The sequence below is a fragment of the Passer domesticus genome, chromosome 1 (genome assembly GCF_036417665.1).
Source record: "Passer domesticus isolate bPasDom1 chromosome 1, bPasDom1.hap1, whole genome shotgun sequence".
NCBI lineage: Eukaryota > Metazoa > Chordata > Aves > Passeriformes > Passeridae > Passer > Passer domesticus.
In genome coordinates, this window is record NC_087474.1 from 108,872,763 (window position 1) to 108,890,252 (window position 17,490).

Sequence of the window (17,490 nt, forward strand, 5' to 3'; positions counted from 1 at the left end):
TGTATGCTAATTATTGAAGCATACATTATTGAAGCATTTATAGAAAACTATAAATTGTTGGTCAATCAATTTTTCATGTTGAAACTGCATAAAATGCATTATCCTGACTCTGGAGTCTATTAAGACATACTTTATTTCTAGTGTTACATTTCATTAGCCGTTTTGTTTTATGAAACTACTAACAGTACTATTTTAAAGTTCTCTTTCCAGTGATAATTGCTATTTATTAATAAATATTCTTAATAAAGAAAATAACACTTTAGGAGTGAGGCCTGCTATGAACAATCCAGACTGATGGGTGACCTCAGAGAAAACCTGCCTGAGACTGAGCTTAGTAAAGTAAAAATATTAACTTTGTCTCACATATGACTGCATTTTTCCTCCAAACATTGCTGTGACAAGCCATTCAGAAATCACTCCAAAAGATCTGTTTCCAATTTTACTGGCCACCATTAGCACCAATACCTTGGGGTTTTTGTTTATTTTTACTTCCAGCGCTTTGTGCTTGTGCTATATTAAATTTTGCTGTCTGCCAGGCACCCACCAGCTGACCCCTCCTTCATCTCCTCAACAGACTTGGGGAGGAAAGAAGATGAAATGGTCTGTGGGTCAAGATAAAGACGGGGGGACCACTCACCAATTACTGACATCAGCAAAACAGAACTCAGGGAAGATCAATTTAATTTCAGAAAAAAATAGAATAAGATGGTGAGAAACAAAGACAAAACAAGAACACCTTCCCCAAACTCTGCTTTTTTCCAAAGCTGAACTTCACTCCTTCGTTCCCAGCTCCTCTACCTCCTCTCCCTGTCCCCAGGCAGTGTAGGGGAATGGGGGTCATGGTCACTGCACATCCATTCTTTTGTGCTGCTCCTTCCCACAGGGTACAATCCTTCAGAGTGTGCTCCAGCAAGGATTTGTGTGGGACAGACTGCTCCACAGTGGGTTCCTCACTGGCCACAGCTCCTGCCAGAAAAATTGCTCATTCATGGGCTCGCATGGCTGCAGCTTCCTCCAAGGCACGGCCACTGCTCTGGGAGGGGGATCCGTGGGTGGATGTTTTCTCCAGCATGTTCCTCCACAGGCTGCAGAGAAAGCTCTGTTTGGCACGTGTAGCAAATCCTCACACTTATTTTTTGACCTTGATGTCTGCAGGTTATCTCCCACATTTTTCAGTCCTTTCCCACAGCTGCTGTGCAGAATTTTTTACCTTTTGTTAAATAATGTCTCCACAGAGACAGCCCCAGCTTGTCTGGAGGTCTCAGCTTTGGGCAGTGGTGGGCTCCTTTCAGAGCCAGATGGAAGGAGCTCTGTATGACACAGGGGCCACCCCCACAGCATCCCTCTAATGCCCACTGCCAAAGCCTTGCCACTGAACCAAATAGAGCTCTATTCTGTGCTTCCCCACTGCAAGAAGCCAGACCGTGATTCCCTCACAAGAGGGCATTGGTCAAGCTCTGCAAAACTGTCCCTTACACTAAATACAAGATATACTTGTTAGATGGAAGAGCAGAACAGACAAATCACACTTGCATGCTAACCCCCCTCAAGCTTAAGTTAATCCTGAACTAGACAAATCTGATATTTCACTAAACTAAAAATTAATTTTTTCCCCGCAGTCAAATGTCTACTATTCTATCCTTAGGTAAATGACTGCAGAGAGGTTTTGTGAGGCAAAATAAAGAGGTCCTTGATCCTAAGAGTGTTTAGTGAACTCCAGAGATCACCAAAACATTCTATCTCCTCTACTCAATATTTTGTAGTCTTTTGCAACTTTTGGAGGAAAGCAAACCTTTTGTATGAAAGGAAACACAGTTTGCACAGTTACTCTGAGGCCAGAAAGTGAGTCAGCAGTAGGGAGTTGGGAGTTCAGAGCCACAAAATAGTATCCAGTTACTTCACTGTCACAGTCCAGCATTTGGAAACAGTTTGTGCCAGACCATAGATTCATTAATATTAATGATTATTTCAGGAATAAGTTATTCTGGAAATTAATAGAGACAACATCCAAAGCCACTGTGTGATTTGATTTATTAATGAGCGATGTTCCTTAAAATTGGCACCACACAGCAGAAAATATTGCCATCACTGAATGCAATTTTCACCCATCTCAGTTTTCACAGCAAGCTAAACTACTGAGATTAAAAATTGTGAAGTGGGAAAATACTATATTTTCCCTTAGCAAAACAACAATCCTTATACTTTATCTTAGCTACATATATGACATTGAGAAAGCAGTGACAAACTCTAAGCCCCATAAGGATACTTGCTGACACATAACTGAAGTGGTATGTTAATCACAATAAGACCTCTAATAAACCTTGGGGCATCAAGCAAAAAATACACTTTGCACTTGGATTTTAAACTTTTTTATTTTAACTTTTAATTAAATAGCTAGTACCTTTAGTTCAAGTGTGATTTCAGGGAAGAAGCACACTGAAACAATTGAGAGCTATATTTCTGCCAGTTAGGAATTATCAGATGACTTTTTCTTCACATTTAAAATTCAGAAATACCAACATTTCAAAAACTGTGATTACCTACCTCTCTGTACGCTTCACTGAAAAAAAATTGCACCTCAACTATTTCTGCTTTTATCTTCCCTACTCTGTAGGGAAGGGATTCATAATGTTTCCTACAGCATATTTCAAAAGAGTTCAGGAATTTAGACTCTGCCTTTTCCTCTCTCCCTGGACAGAGGGGCTTCTCCTGAAAGAATCAGAAGGTGCAAGAAAACTTCCAGGGGTTTATGAAAGGAAGGAAATGAAGTAATGATAAACTGCACACAGATGAAAGCTACTAGATTCTTCATTCTGGTTGAGAAGAAAGCAACTTTGCTCTGTTTGCAGAACATGAGCAGTGCCTGAGTCAACAAGGTCTTACTTCAGTGAAAATTCCTTTTTTGGTAACCAGAGAGTGGGACTTGGTGCATTGTCAGCGAGTGATGCAAAGCAACAGGCAAAAAGGGTCAGTGCAAACGAGGAGGCAGCAAACCCCTTCCACACCTTCTGCACAGCCCTGCTCCCAGCCCTGGCTGCAGCAGCAACAGGTGCAGGTTCACTGAGTTTATAGGAAACAAAACTGTGGGAAAATCTAGCTGCTTCTCCACATTCCTGCAGGAAAAACTTGTGTTTTCAGTTCTTCTGTGTCTTGCTAGATGATGTACAGCACTTGTACACAGTTTTCTACAAGGTAGACAATGCCAAAGTTTTTCTCTGCTGCATACAATATACAGCTGAAGTAAAAGCTATTTTTTATTAAGCATGCTGCTAAAAAAAAAAAAAATCAAACTGGTTCCAACTCACAGAATGACAAACTCCTCCAGTTTGACTCAAAGCCAAAATTTTATTTCCAGAAAGAAGTTGGTACAGTAGAAAATATCACCTCCAAATATTAAGCCTGTGAAAGATCCAGATTCAGAAGCAATGAAGGAATTTTAGACAACTTCCAGGACACCTCTCCCATTTTGAGAAAATATCAACGCTGAGCTACTTTAATTCAAAATGCAAACAGCTGAACAGAGGGAATTGCTCCAAGATGGAGACTGCTGCACACAGGAACTTCAGCAGCTCAAGTTTTAAGTGTTAAGCTGCTGAAGGAGCAGCTGCTTAAAAACACTGCACATGCAGAGCAGATTAGCTTTTCAGATCACTGCTGGATTCCCAGATAGAGCCACTGTAAACTGTGGTGTGTTAGTTCTGTAACAATTGCCTCTGGCTAGAGAAGGCTGGAATTTGGGATCTGCACTGTTCAGACATGCACAAGCTTTTGTACTACAGACGTTGAAGCAATTCAAACAAAGTAAGCTATTCTGGTTATTTTACCTTCTTTTAATGCTGGTGCTCCCACCATAGGCAATATAAATATTCATAGAAGCATTTAAGAGAATTTGTTTTCAAGAGGTGTGCTTGAAAGTGGTCCTTAAAGGCCAAAAAAAATTAATTACTGTGTCCTTGTAAAGTCAATTAAATGCAATTCCTTGACAGGGAAAGAAAGAATTTGGCCAACAACTAACATGGCAACAATCATTTATGCAGGGGGTGTCAAGAAAAACACAGATAAAACAAAGAGGTTATATCAAAATTGAAGCATTCTCATTACTCCCAGAACAGTTTATTGTTTTCTTCTGAAGGACACCTGACAGTGCTGCAAGCTCCAGGCATTTTCTCCTGTGAGAAATTCGGAAAGAACAAGTCCTCCCCTTATCTGGAGCAGTATGCCCTCTGCATCCTCCAGCAAATGCTCAGAAGTAGATGGGAAACAACAGGAATTAAGAAAAAAGACAAAGTTTCTCTTAGCTACTTCTATTTATTTGTAATACCATCACTTAAGAGATGGGCAGAGACCAGCCAAAAATTGTATATCCATCAGTCCCTTTAGCACGTGGGTTTAGGCTGCCTTTCCTCTCAACAGCAATCTGAAAGATGCAGCTCCAACTGGCACAGCCAGACTCACAGGGGGAAGGAAAAATAAGCACACAAAGGTGAGATTAGCAGCTAAGAGCAAGAGCAATTTCCCATGTGTCAGTGACCTTTGAAGTGAAGAGACCCAGCTAGGAGGTCAGAATAGATACCACCAACCATGATACTTCACCTTTTGCACCTTTCTGCTTCTCTTTTAGCAGATCAGGTCAGTGCAGCTGGTGCACACAGTTAATGGATTCCTGTCTCAGAGGCATGGCAAGAACTGTGGGGTCCATAGTGGTCTTTTTCCTTTTGCTCCTACTGATTTCCCTGCTCCACTTGTTCTCTCTCTGCACCAGAGCTTCTCTTGCTATGTGGCACCTACTGTCAGGACAGACACATTTCCTGCACCTGGTGTCACCTTAACAGCTTTCAGCCTTCCTAAAGCTCTTCATGTGCAAGCAAACAAAAACCTCAAAAGCTACACCTGTGAGCAACCAAAACTGGGCTTTTTTTCCTTCACCAACGTGAGTCTGCATTTTGACACAAGATGCCTAAGGCTGCTTGTTCTCCAATTATTCACTCTATTGAGGAAAAGCTTACTGAAAGCTGGGCATAGCAACAGTTCAATAAACTGCAGGAAACATTACTTTGCCCTCTAATAGAGCTTGTCTTGGGAGATCATAATACCACAAATACTCACTTTAGAGCATACATGTATGCCATGCAAGACTAGACAGAGTCCTACTGCTCTCCCCTGAACCCAAGGGCAACAAGACATCCAGCATCTCCCACATGTACCTCAAGCCCAACTTGACACCTAGTGTCATCTTGTAACAGTAAAAACTTCAGAAGTGGTGGTTTAACCCCTGAAAAAAGCTTCAGCAGGTTGCTTATAGGCCATATTAATGAAACCACAGCAGATTATTCAATGCTCAGGCAGAACTGGGCATCAGATTCATTGAGAAAATGTATCAGGTTCTTCCACTGTGTGAGCTGTAATAACCTGAGCATCCTGAAGATTTGAAAAAAATATATAAACAACTATGTTTTATTTGTTTCAAAGGAAGTAAGGCTAAGTCTTAACCTTTGCTTAGTGGTTGCACAACCTCCAATTAGACTTTGTGGGAAGAGTCTGTCACTGCAGTAGGACTGAAGGTGCACTATGTAGTTCCATTGTCAGCAGGAGTAAATAGGTGCACTTCACCTCAATGTCAGCTTCACGCTAATGCCAGCCAGCACTGTTAAGGATTAAAACTAACAAATAAACAAACAATCCCCACAGTCCCCATGCCCTCACCTTACAGCCCAGTCTGTTCAGAATGCAGGTAGATAGCCATGAAAAACAAACAAACAACAATAACAAAACACCAAAACAAACAAACAAAAAAAACCACACAAAAAAGCCAGTGTCTTGATTGGTGCAAAAAATATTCCATTGGTTACAAAGCATTAAAGTTTCCAAGTATACTTATTCTTTATTTTGAATTTCTGGGGCAAAAGCCTGCCCTGTCTCTCCTTTTGCCAGATTCTCAGACATTAGGCGCCCATCTTTTTATGGTGTTAAGAGCCTTAAGATGTTGTGAACATCCAACACTTCATGACTAAGGCCTACAAGTGCTCCCAAACAGGAAAAATGTTAGTTCACATTAGTGCACATCCCCGTACTATAACATTGTCACAATCAGAACTGGGCAAGAGAATGTCTGTGAGCAAAAGGACTGGAGATCAGAAGCACAGCTGTGGCCACTACTCCCGCCTGGACCTCGTGCACATGTCTTCCTCATCATATTCACCCATCACCTGCAACATGTACGTTCCAGTATAGAGCAGAAACTGTCCAGTTATTTGTGCTGCATGGGATATTAGCTGAAGCACTTTCCTGGAAGAAAAGTAATTTGCGTAAGAAAAAAATCATCAGCAAGATTACATTATCCCTTTCCACCCACAATGTTATAAGTCGATATATTAAAAAACCCCTCTTATTCCTTCTCACTTCTGAGCAGATGGTCATTTTTGCACCTTGATGGACAGAAAACTAATTGATATGTTGGCAGGACCAGAAATCACATTCAACAAAGCAGACTGACATCCTGCTAGATGCTTACAGGCTTTCTGCAAAGCCATCACTCAAACCATCACAGTAGGACAGAAAACAACCTTGCCTGGGAGCAGCATTCCTGCAGCATAAACTCACCTCATGTCTCACCTTCATCATTCACTAATACAACCCTGTATGTGTCTTCAAGCCACAGATCAAACCTGATTAGATCTGAAGCTGAACAATCACATTACAGTGGGTACTCAACAGCAAAACAGGCAAAGCAGGAAAGTTACTGCTGGCCAAGCTGCAAGCTTTAAGAATTCTCAGTTTACAACTACTTTATTTTCTACAAATTTGATTAAATCAGCATTCAAGTATATAGTGCTGTGTAAGAATCAGTACAAATCCATAAGATAACATCAGGCAAGCATCAGAGGTTGACAATGTAAACTGTGGATCTTCACAGGGGAAGAGATAGTCATAATTGAATAGTCATTTATTCAACTTAGTCGTAACTGCATCTTCCATTCTGCAGGAAACAACAGGGACACAAGTACTGAGAGCTACATTTGAGTCTCATCCCCCAGAAGTTAGGAGGGCACTCAAGTATGCTGAGGCATTGGAAAGCAGTCCTGAAAACTGGAATGGGATCAATTTCTGAAGATACAGAAACCAGATCAGTCTCCCTTCTGAAAAAAAAAAAAAAAAAGAAAAAACAAAGGAGATTTTCTGAATTCTTGTCTAAGAAAACATGCAGCTGTGAACCCTCTGCTTCTATTCACTTGTCCTTTGAGCTTAAGCAGAGAAGGAAAAATCTTCCTACAAATTCATTTTTAACCCCACTGTCATGAAAGGTTTGCAGTTGAAATCCAACGCCTCAACAGAGCAGAGCACCCCTTGCTTAGATCCTGTGAAGCCCTTACAGAACACTGAACCCTTATTCACGCTTCCCACACGTGCCACTGCAGCCTGTTCTTCCTCCAGGACGCGGGACAGGCCAAGGAGCTTCGCAGTTGCAAAGGAAGCTGCACCTGGTGCCGGCTTTGCAGCAGCTGCAGCGTGTCGCTCGCACACAGCAGCAGTTGCCACTTCAGCCACAGAGCAAGCTATTTGTTGAACCCGACATTTGATCCCTCAGTCGGACACGACAGGGAAACACCACGAGGGGAAATGCACTAATCAGAGCTGGCAGGCTTCCAGCCCCTCCCATCTCCAACAGCTGCGGCATTTTTCAGCGCTTTCCCTCCGCTCAGCATGGGGGCTCGGGCAGAGGGCATCGGAGTTAGCGGTCTGGAACTCATTAGCAGAGGGGCTGCAGCAGGATCCTGACATCCTCTGTCTCTGACTTCGACAGCAAGCTGAGACAGGCCATGTCACTGTTGTGCTCAAGGGTACCCAAGGTTATGTCTTCTGTCACCCTGTCCTTTGCTAGCAGACTGCCATCCCACCCTGCTTGTGACACTTCCCTTACAGCTCAACTCTGCAACATAACAGAGCTTCCAGAAGAACTCCACAGCTACTTCAGCTGTTTGCCAGCGCCGCTCCCTTCTCACCAGCTGCCCTGCCTTGGCAGGAAGGCAGAATTGTCACTTCCAACTCCCCTCAGCAGCACAAGTTCCACTGCTGATACTCAGTTCCATAGCAGGCAGTCAGAGATCAGAGTTTGTTTTGGCTCGAGAGAGTTTGACAAACACAAGAACTGGAGGAATGCAGCTGTCCAAGGGCAAAACTCTGCTTTGAAGCAACGCTAATGAAGTCTGTGTTACAGGTGGGTGTAGCATGTAGCTACATAATCACTTCATCCTGACCAGAGAGGAGCCTTGCCTCCAGCCACACCAGCTGTAGCCTGAAAAATTACTGACCACCCAAGTAGAGTGGGAGAGGTCAATGGTACTGAGGGACAGGGAAGATCAGCATTACACTGCTAATCAGCGTACCTGCATCAGGAGAGGCAGGACTGCTTCAAGACTGCTTCATCTAAAGGCCACGTGTCACTCAGGACAAGGCAAAACTTCACTGATGATGTATACATCTATCTGTCAGATCTGGTCCTCAAGTAATAAAATGCAGCACCACCACTGTGTCTCAACCAGAATTCTAAAAGTCAGGTAGAGAAACTTCCCAGCGCCGCTGGGAAGGGGTCTGAGCACAGGAGTCTCCTTGGCCAGGGCAGAGCACAGCTGATCTTGACAAGGAACCAACTTTCAACCCGTTGCTGAAAAAGTGAATTGGGCAGGTATTCTTTTGTCCCTGAATGACAGCTTTTCCCAACAGCCAGTTCTACCAAACTCACAGCCCACAGCAGATCAGTCCTGCAGGAGACAGTGGTCCTTGACAGGCTCCCTTAGCTGGCCTAGGGACCACACCAGCTGCCTTAAGAAGAGCGACACCACAGAGTCTTGCTACAGATGACAAATCCACATGAGGAGAGCAGAGTGTCATCTCTCTTCCATTTTCCTTTGCCTCCATGTAGCTCTAGTGGTGAATCTGGCAAGCAGGAACTGCTGGCTCTGAGCAAACTTTAAGACCCCTGATATTAGATCTCAAATTCCTTTCATTTCATCCCCTTGAAGTCTCCTCTTCAAAGAGCTTCTTTTCCCAGCCTCCTGCATTCTTCCGACAAACAAGTCAAGGAAATGTGAGGAAATTCTCTCAGCAGAACAAAGAAACCCTACTCACACCCCTTCAGTAAGTACAAGCTGATTAGAGTTTTGCCTCGGCGGAAACTTAAGATTCCATCATAAAAACCATAGGAAGTTTTTTACCAGTCAGCTATGCACCTTACAAAGAGTCAGCATATTGACCAGTAATAAATAACAAAAACCCTGATTTTATAAACATACCTGCTTCACAGAACCGATAGCAAACACAGGTTTTTACATTAGCACCTGCCCAGTAGTGGAAACACTCACCGCAATACACTTTTTGCTCCCATGCATTTGATGTCATATGAGATAGAGTAGATCTCATAGAAGGTTGCCTTGATGTTTAAGCAGCCAATAAAATCCTTAGGGTTCAGTTTGTACAGATCAAATGTGATGTTAGCGACTCCCATTTTCTTCTTTTTTCTCACAGCAACAACTCCATTTTTTGTCTGATTTAAAAAGAGAGAGACAGTTTGTACCATGACACAGAAAACTACAGCAAGACAATTGTTAACAGTGGAGCTGTTCAGAAGCAGCTTTGCTTACTCCAGTCTTGGAACTAGCTTTTGGTCAATTCTAAACTAGAATGAAAAGCATTAGCACACAGAAAAGGAGGTCTGTAGACCATGTATTGTTTTTCCAAGTCCTGAACAGGCTTCTGAAGTTTTCCAAACACACACTAAAATTCTAGAGTGACAGAGCACCTCCTGAATATTTATTTTCCATAATAGAGCTTCTTCAGAGTACACTGAAGGCACAGGTAATGCCACCAGACAGTGTTCCTGCCATTTATTTATCCTGGTACATTCTGGCTCCTCTCTGAGGCAGCGAGGTTAGGCCACCAAATAACCAGGATGACATCAGGTCCTTCTGCTTAGTCAGGAACACAATACTGATGAGCACTCTTGGAGACAGAGTCAAAGATGACATCTGTGAAAAGTCAGGGACTCATTTCAAAACATGGCTCACAACATCTTTGTTCCTACTAGAAAGAAACACAGGGAGGGAACCACTGCTGATTAGGCCAAGGGTTTAATAAGGAGATTTTAGGAGGAAAAGCAAAGGAGAGGGAGCGTAGAAAAATTCATCTTCCACCTTAAATGCACCCTCCTTTATTGAAAGCAGCCCTTGTCTGCTTCAGGGTGTGTGCTTCAAGAAAGGAAAACCAAAAGAAAACAGCAAAGAGAACCCATATTCACAGAGACATCTAGTGGATACACGGGATCCTGTGCTCAGCACATTCCGCTCAAGGTTAACGAGCTGGCAGCTGCCCGGCTGTTTTCTGCAGGCTAAATGAAGCAATAAAGTCGTGTAAGACTGGGCCTTTTGGTACTTGACACCCCAGCCCTCAGACAGTGTCATGATAAGTCAGACAAAGTTAAACACAGCAGTACATCACCAGCCAGCAATTTTATGCCTGTTTTGCTTTGATAACCTCCAAGCTCCAGCTACAGGGTCCCCTATCAACAACAGCTTCGTGCATGTACCAGCAGTTGGTGTGCTTGGAAGCATCACCCACACCCTTCCCCATCAGCAGCCAGAATATTTGGATAAAGCAGGACAGGGCTGGTGCTACACTCCAGGTGATTGGTGAAGCTGTGACAATCCCTCTGTTGTCACTCAGCACATTCTGAAGTGGGGCTGCCTTCAAGCTTATGCTGCTGCAATGCCAGACAGGAGACAGGGGAAAGGAGCAAGGTGGAGTCACACCTTGGCTGCAACTCCTTTTCTGCCCTTGGAGCTCGTGCCCCAGGTGCAGAGCTTGGAAAACCAGGGAGGTATTTGGGGGAAAAAATACAGGCTGCCCACACTGCAACAGGAGACTGGGAAAGCAGGGCCACATGACTGAGCTTTATGTGTGCAGGCACAAAAATGGTGTGTCCCTGCTTACAGCTCCACAGCCAGCTCTGCAGCTGGTAGAAAAAATTCTGATGCCAGCTTTACAGCAACAACCATCTCATGGAAAACCAGTTACGAGTTTGACTCTATGATATTAATGTCCAGATTACTATTTCCCCATAAAAGGAAAAATTGAATACTGAATTCATATGATTATAAGGCTAAAGCAAGCCAGTTTTAAGAGATCTTAAATATCTTGAAGCATGCAGACTAACATTAGGTTCTGATGCCAACTTCTGGCTATTTGCAAAATCAAACAAGGCATTTTCTAACTGTCATTAACTATTACTGCCTTCAGATGGCAGAACTTGTTTTATATTACTTTGTTTGAGCATTTTTACAGTCTAAATCTAATCTTGAAAGACACTGTATTTTTTTAACTTCACGGAGTCAAAGTCCTAATTTTCTTTATGTTACAAAAAGGCTCAAGAAGAAGTATTTCTGAGCTTCTCCAAAAGCAGGTTATTTTCCCTGTAAGTCTTTTCATTTGTAATGTTTTACTTCAATTCCTGGTGGATTTTGCCAACAGATCTATGTACAAACAAGGGACAATAAGAAATATGAACTTGATTTTTCATCCAGGAAGTCTCAACAAGGAGTTTGCACTGTGGCTCTTCAGAGGAATTTTTCTTCCTCTTCTCCCCTCTTTCCAACAGTTTTAGCAACCACAAACATTCCTCCATCCATTTCTACTCAAATGAGAGAGAAGCAGTCAACGCTTACGAGAGAAGCAGTCAACACTTACTGGTGTCCATTTCTGTCCATTTTCTAGAACCATGAAGTGTGTATTATCATCCAGGGACTTGAAGAACTCTTCTGTGTCCACAACTGTGCCATCTTCCTCCAAAACCAGAGTAACTATTCCAGCAGTTATAACAAAGGCATCCAAAGTCTGAAAAAAAAACAGATTTTAGCATTCTAAAGAGTTCATCATTTCATATTGAGACTTGCTTATCTGAAATACTTCCCTAGTGATGTTTTTTTTTAGAACAAGAGTCTGTGGGCTGTCCTTCTGGGATACTCTATTTCCCTGTGAGCTTCAGTCAGAGTGGGACTGTTTGCTGTACCTTGCTGAGGAGCTCTTGCAGGCTGCTTGCAACAATTCCCTTGCGGCTGCTTCGGGAGGCATTGGACACACGGAAAGGGCGCCCTGCAGGCATGAGAGGAGGGAACAGGGTCTGTTTTGTTACTGCTCCTACAGATGCTCCCATGGATATGAAAGACCTAAGACGAATAAAAATTCAACAGAGTTAGAAAAACAGTCATGTCAAGTACTGCAAGAAGGAGGAAGATTGTTGACATAATCACATTATACAAGTAATTCACAGATCACACTAAGACTCTTGGAGCTAAATTTCAAAACTAAATACTGCACTGCTGTACAGATATGTGAACTCTCCCTTGCCCATGACATTTGGAAAGACTTCTAAAATTAATACAATTTCAAGCAGACACATCTAGCTCGGCTGACGTCAAGGTCACAATCACAGTGAAGCTGATGGGTTGTAAAACTGAATTTAAAAGGCAGTAGCTCTTATTGCATTCAGTTACTTAGCTCATTCCCTCCATTTACAAGATAAACACTCAGTGAGATATATAATTCGTTGAAAGCACGCTTGTGTGTTAAGAGTTTGTTTCAGGAAGACTGAACATATTACCCATATTGACAACACCCATTGGCAGAATTCAAGCAGAGCTTTGTGATACAGCTACACTTGACTTGGAAGAGTCAAGGCATTTGTTTGTAAATTATATCTGCAGCCTATAAAACTCCATCTGGTTTTGCAAAGCACAAATTTAGAAGCTCGTATAAGAAGGAGTTAAATGCAATCAAAGTTAATATCCAAGTACATAAATACATAGTGCTGGAGCAGGCTGCCAGTGAGGCACTGCCAACAGAGTGCCTCTTAGAAAGAGACTTTAGATTTTTCTGGGCAATTGCATATTTACCTTTGGTAAACCAAGCACATAACACCAGTAACAGCCTACTCCCACACCAATGTACAGATCTGCTCTCATCTATGCCCAGTGACATTTTTTTGTGCCAAATGATAATGGCTAAGTCAATACTCAGCTTGCCAGAAATGGCATTCTGCCCCACACCTGGGAAGGATTGATTTCTAAGTCTTTTAAAAGGAGGCAGTATTTTGCCTCCCACACTCCTGGACTTTACCCTCTATATATACCTTTGGCTCATTCATGCTGAATTGCTCAGGGGTGGGAAAGGGATGCATCCCAATTTTGTTCTCCCACATAGGTGTAAAAAGTCAAGTCTATGTAGGAAAACCTTTTCTCAGACTTTCACTGAGAGTAGAGTGAGCTGCTTTTATCTGCAGCCAGAGAGTGAATACAGGACTTCCCAGAACAACAATGGGATGGTAAAAGTTACCCAACTTATGATGTCCCAGTCACACCTTTGATGCAAATACACACCAACCGTGCAGAATAAATATCTTTTCCACAACTCTTACCCGGTCTATAAGCACAGTTTTGGAATGCACAGAATGTCATTTTTCTGCCTGACCAGATTCAGATTTCAGCAAATAATTTGTTTACCGATCCAATTCTGAACCACTCTTCTGGACTATCACCTTTCCTCTAAACAATAAGTTTACGCCTTCTGCAAAAACTCCCTGGCATTATTGCAGCTTTAATTCTTTTCAAGGAGGAGAACATTCAGCAGTTTTGTTGCAGCTCATGCCCTTTGTTGCTATATAGTCCTGGCTATACAGTGGCTTTCACCATTTGGCATTTACACACATGGCTGATGGAAACTTCTGTCCTTCCTGTGACAAAGCTGGAGAGGGTAAGCAGCCAGCTTGGCTTTCAGGAAACAAGCACTGTTTCATACTAAAGAGCTAAAAAGCACTGATCCTCCTGGAAAAGGGAGAGGGCCAGGGAGGAGGACATGGAGCCAGTAGCACTGACAAGGGCATTGGAGCCTCACAGGAGGGAAGGCTGCTAGGGCAGGTCCTGTTTGCCAATCTCTCTGCTGACTCAGGTAATGGGCCCCCAGTCACCCCACTGGTCGTGGGCAGCTCACATTCTGAATCACTGAGTCTCTCCCTCAGGAAGGAAGCCTGCTCACCTACTCTGGGGCTGGTGACATCACAGGGCACCCTGATGGCGTTTCAAGAGCTTTCACGGCTGATTACACCTCATTGCCTCTCACAAATTTGAAAACTTGCATGTAGAATAGTAAGTGATATACATGTGAGTACTCAAATTTTTTTGGGGTGAGGAAAGTCAATATCAGTCCCATAGAAAAGTTTTCTTTCCCACTACTTGAGCCAAGCTGTCATTCACAAAAGACAAAGGGGTAACAGCCAAAACACACACACTGACAAAGAATGAGAAATGTTAGGGACACAGCCCATGGGCAGGACTTGAGCTAACAGAGTTTACCCCAGCCAGCTCTACAAGCTGCACTTCGAGGCTCTGAGCAGAAGTTTCTCAAGGAGTCAGGATCAGCATCCCCACACTGCTGCCTAGCTCTATTTAAAGTCAGAGCAATAAAAACGAACAGATTAATAAACCAGGGATTACATTATTGCCACCAGACAGTCATTGAACAGGACAGAACTTCAGAAGTTATTTAACAGCGGTGAAATTTCACCTACCTATTGATAAAACCTGTCAATATCATCTTTAAACTAAGTCTGGCTATAAAGAAGTGAGTCTGGGCTCCAGGGCAGGCTGAGGTTTCAGCTGATGAGGAGACAAAAGGCAGGATGATGAAAAGCTTACATTCACAGCTCTTAGAATGATCCAGTCTTGTTGTAGCTGTCCTCAAAACATAGACAAACCAATTTCTGATACAGGGAATTCCTCTATTAGACTGGAGCTACCAAAAATAATTTCCTATTATAAAGCTGATCAAGCTAAGTCATGAAGCAAGTGGTGGAAATGAGCTAAGGTGCAGTTGCTTTTACTAGAAAGTTGAGTGACATGTTAAATACAGACAAATACACTGTTGCTTTATTAATCTTTAAAGCCAAAAGGATCGAGTCCTGGCTCTTCTCTAAAGGAAGAAGGAATTCCACATCTGTGGAAAAGACAAAAATATTTCATAATTGAAACATCAAATACCTTCAAACTCTAGCATCTTATCCAGTTTGTTTTGGATAACTACAATGTACCAGAGAGGGCTTCACAAATGCTGCCACAAGCATTCACTCTAGTGGCAAATCTGGTGGGAGAGATGAATTAATTCTTTACGAGGACACACGGATTAAAAGCCTGCCTTGAGCCCTGTAGACACATTTCACTCTTTATCTTTGTTTGCAATATGCCCCATATGTTTGTCTAAGAACGTGGTGCAATGGTCCTCAGCCTCACTCAGAAAAGCCAGCGTTGCACAACACGCTCCAGGACAGGGCACGGACTGATCTTTAGGTTAGGGTTCACTGGCAAAGGACAGCAGCAGTAACAGCCAGGCAAAACAACAGAAAACAAAACAAACCAAAAAAACAGAATAGAAAAAGGTCTGAAATCAGCGAAGAGATTTGGGGTTCAGCCGGCTCGCAGGGCCGCGACACCTCCTGACCTGCTTCCCCAGGCAGCGCACATCGGGGTCAATCCCCCTCCAGCCCCCCCGAGGGCTGCTCAGCCTCGGCATCCCCGGCACGGAGAAGGAGAAGGGCATGGAGAAGGGGCGGGAGCGGGCCCGCACTCACCGCAGCAGCGATCCCACGCAATCCCGCGCCACCTCCATGGCCCGGCCGAGCGCGGGGCAGCGCCGGTCACGGCGCTTAAGAGCAGCGGGCGGGCAGAGCTCCTCCTCCGGCCCCGGCCCCTCCCTGCCCGCCCGCCTTCCCCCCGGCGGCGCCGGGAGCCGTGCCCGGGACAGGGAGCACGGCCGGGACAGCCCCTGCGCAGGGATGCAGCGACAGGTGCCAGGCAGCGCGCTTTGGGAAGGGATGTTCCTTCAGGAGGGGCTATTCCTTCAGGAGGCCTCGGGGTTTAGCTGGGAGAGGAGCGGGGAAGGTTTTGGTGTGTGTGTGTGGGGATGCGCGCTGCGCCTTAGCTCTTACAGCTCGTGCAACCCGGGAAGCCGATCTCATTAGCGGCCGCCCGGCATTGGAGCAAATCAACAGATTAAGTGTCTCAGCTTCTGATTTTAGGGCCTGTGAATAAGCTTAGAGGCTTAATGTGTACAGTAGTGGAGGTATTTACTGTCACTCCTGCGGGCAGGGGAGCAGTGGCTTCTGTTTACTACACAGGAGCAAAGGCAGCGTTTCCTGTCCACATGGACACAAGCACCTCACAGCCCTTTTGGGCTCTGAAACCAGGCTCTGTTGCCTACAGCTGTCCAGCAATTATTGTACAGAAAAAATAGAGCCAGGAGCATCACAGCCTGCCTCGGGCAACAGCCTGACCTGGGGCCAGCATCTGAGCCAGGAAACCTTGCCACTGCTGACTCCAGAAGCCCCTACCACCAGCACTCGGGTTACCCCCAGGGTCAGGAATAATCAATTACTTTGTTGCCTGAATAGCTTTTCCTATTTAGGGTAGAAAGGACCACTCAAGATACCTCTTAGAGTCCAGGTTTCTTTAGCAGGCAGTCTGACACCTGCTAGATGTATTCTTCAGTCCACAGCATTTGGGGCCTCTACCAGCTATTAAAAATTCAATTTTTTGGTCCAGGGCAAATTGCTTTCTTGGATGGCATCTCCTCTCCAGCCTGATGAAACAAACAGCCTCTTTCCTCAGAGCACACTCTAGACCAAGAAACTTGCCCCTGGGAAGCTAAGAGCAGACTTTTATCTCTTCCTCCTCAAGCTGCTTAGGTCTTGCAGGTGTTGTAGGGATCATTTGTTAACCCCTTTCCCCCCTGTTTCCTATGGCATTTAGTTTTTTTGCTCTTCTGCAATTAGTCCCTGACAGCATGTCACAGAAAGCAGGAAGTGAGGGACAGTAAATAGTTCTTGAGCACTGGACTCCAAACATCCAGTTTTCACCTGGGTCTGTATCTTGTGGTGGATTGTGAGGCACAGCTGATATTTTTAAGGAGTTCTTGACAACAGCATGTCCACTGTCAAAAACTTGTGTGTATGCTGCAGCTTTTCCTGCTGTGGAGGGAGAACAGGAAGAAGGTGTTTTGTCAGATGGTCTGTCTCCTCTGTCTGTGGAAAGGAAGGGAGGGTACCCATAGAAATCTTATGGAAAGTGCAGTAACTTTAGAGATTTTCTGAACATACTGGGATGCAACTGTCTGGAGGAGATGGAAGTTTTGGTCTTGCAGAAGCTCGGTTTTTCTCTGGCCACTTGGCTGTCCCCAAAGCTCTCTGCAGAGAGGTCCAACCAACACAATCACTGCTCAGCAGCCCCCCAGGGGACCTGCAAGGCTTGCCACAGCTCTGAGGCAGGGGCTGTGTGCTTTGCAAGCTCCTCCAGCAGCAGTGGTGCTTCAATTTGCATTAGTTGTTGTAACCAATGCAAACACAGATGCCTAACTAATGCAAACATAGATGTACAAGAGTAACAGGAAAAACATGTC

The 17,490-nt window shown here is 44.1% G+C and overlaps 1 protein-coding gene across 1 annotated transcript; it reads right to left on the reverse strand.

Annotated features, from left to right (window-relative positions):
• Nucleotides 1–6,110: 6,110 nt before the first annotated feature.
• CIDEA (cell death inducing DFFA like effector a) lies at nt 6,111–15,821 on the reverse strand. The gene is made up of 5 exons (XM_064433276.1): nt 15,668–15,821; nt 12,059–12,215; nt 11,737–11,883; nt 9,360–9,541; nt 6,111–6,285 (listed from the first exon to the last, which is right to left on the reverse strand). Exons 1-5 carry the CDS (start codon nt 15,703–15,705, stop codon nt 6,153–6,155), a joined length of 657 nt encoding a protein of 218 aa, XP_064289346.1. The 5' UTR covers nt 15,706–15,821; the 3' UTR covers nt 6,111–6,152.
• Between the last annotated feature and the right edge of the window lie 1,669 nt (nt 15,822–17,490).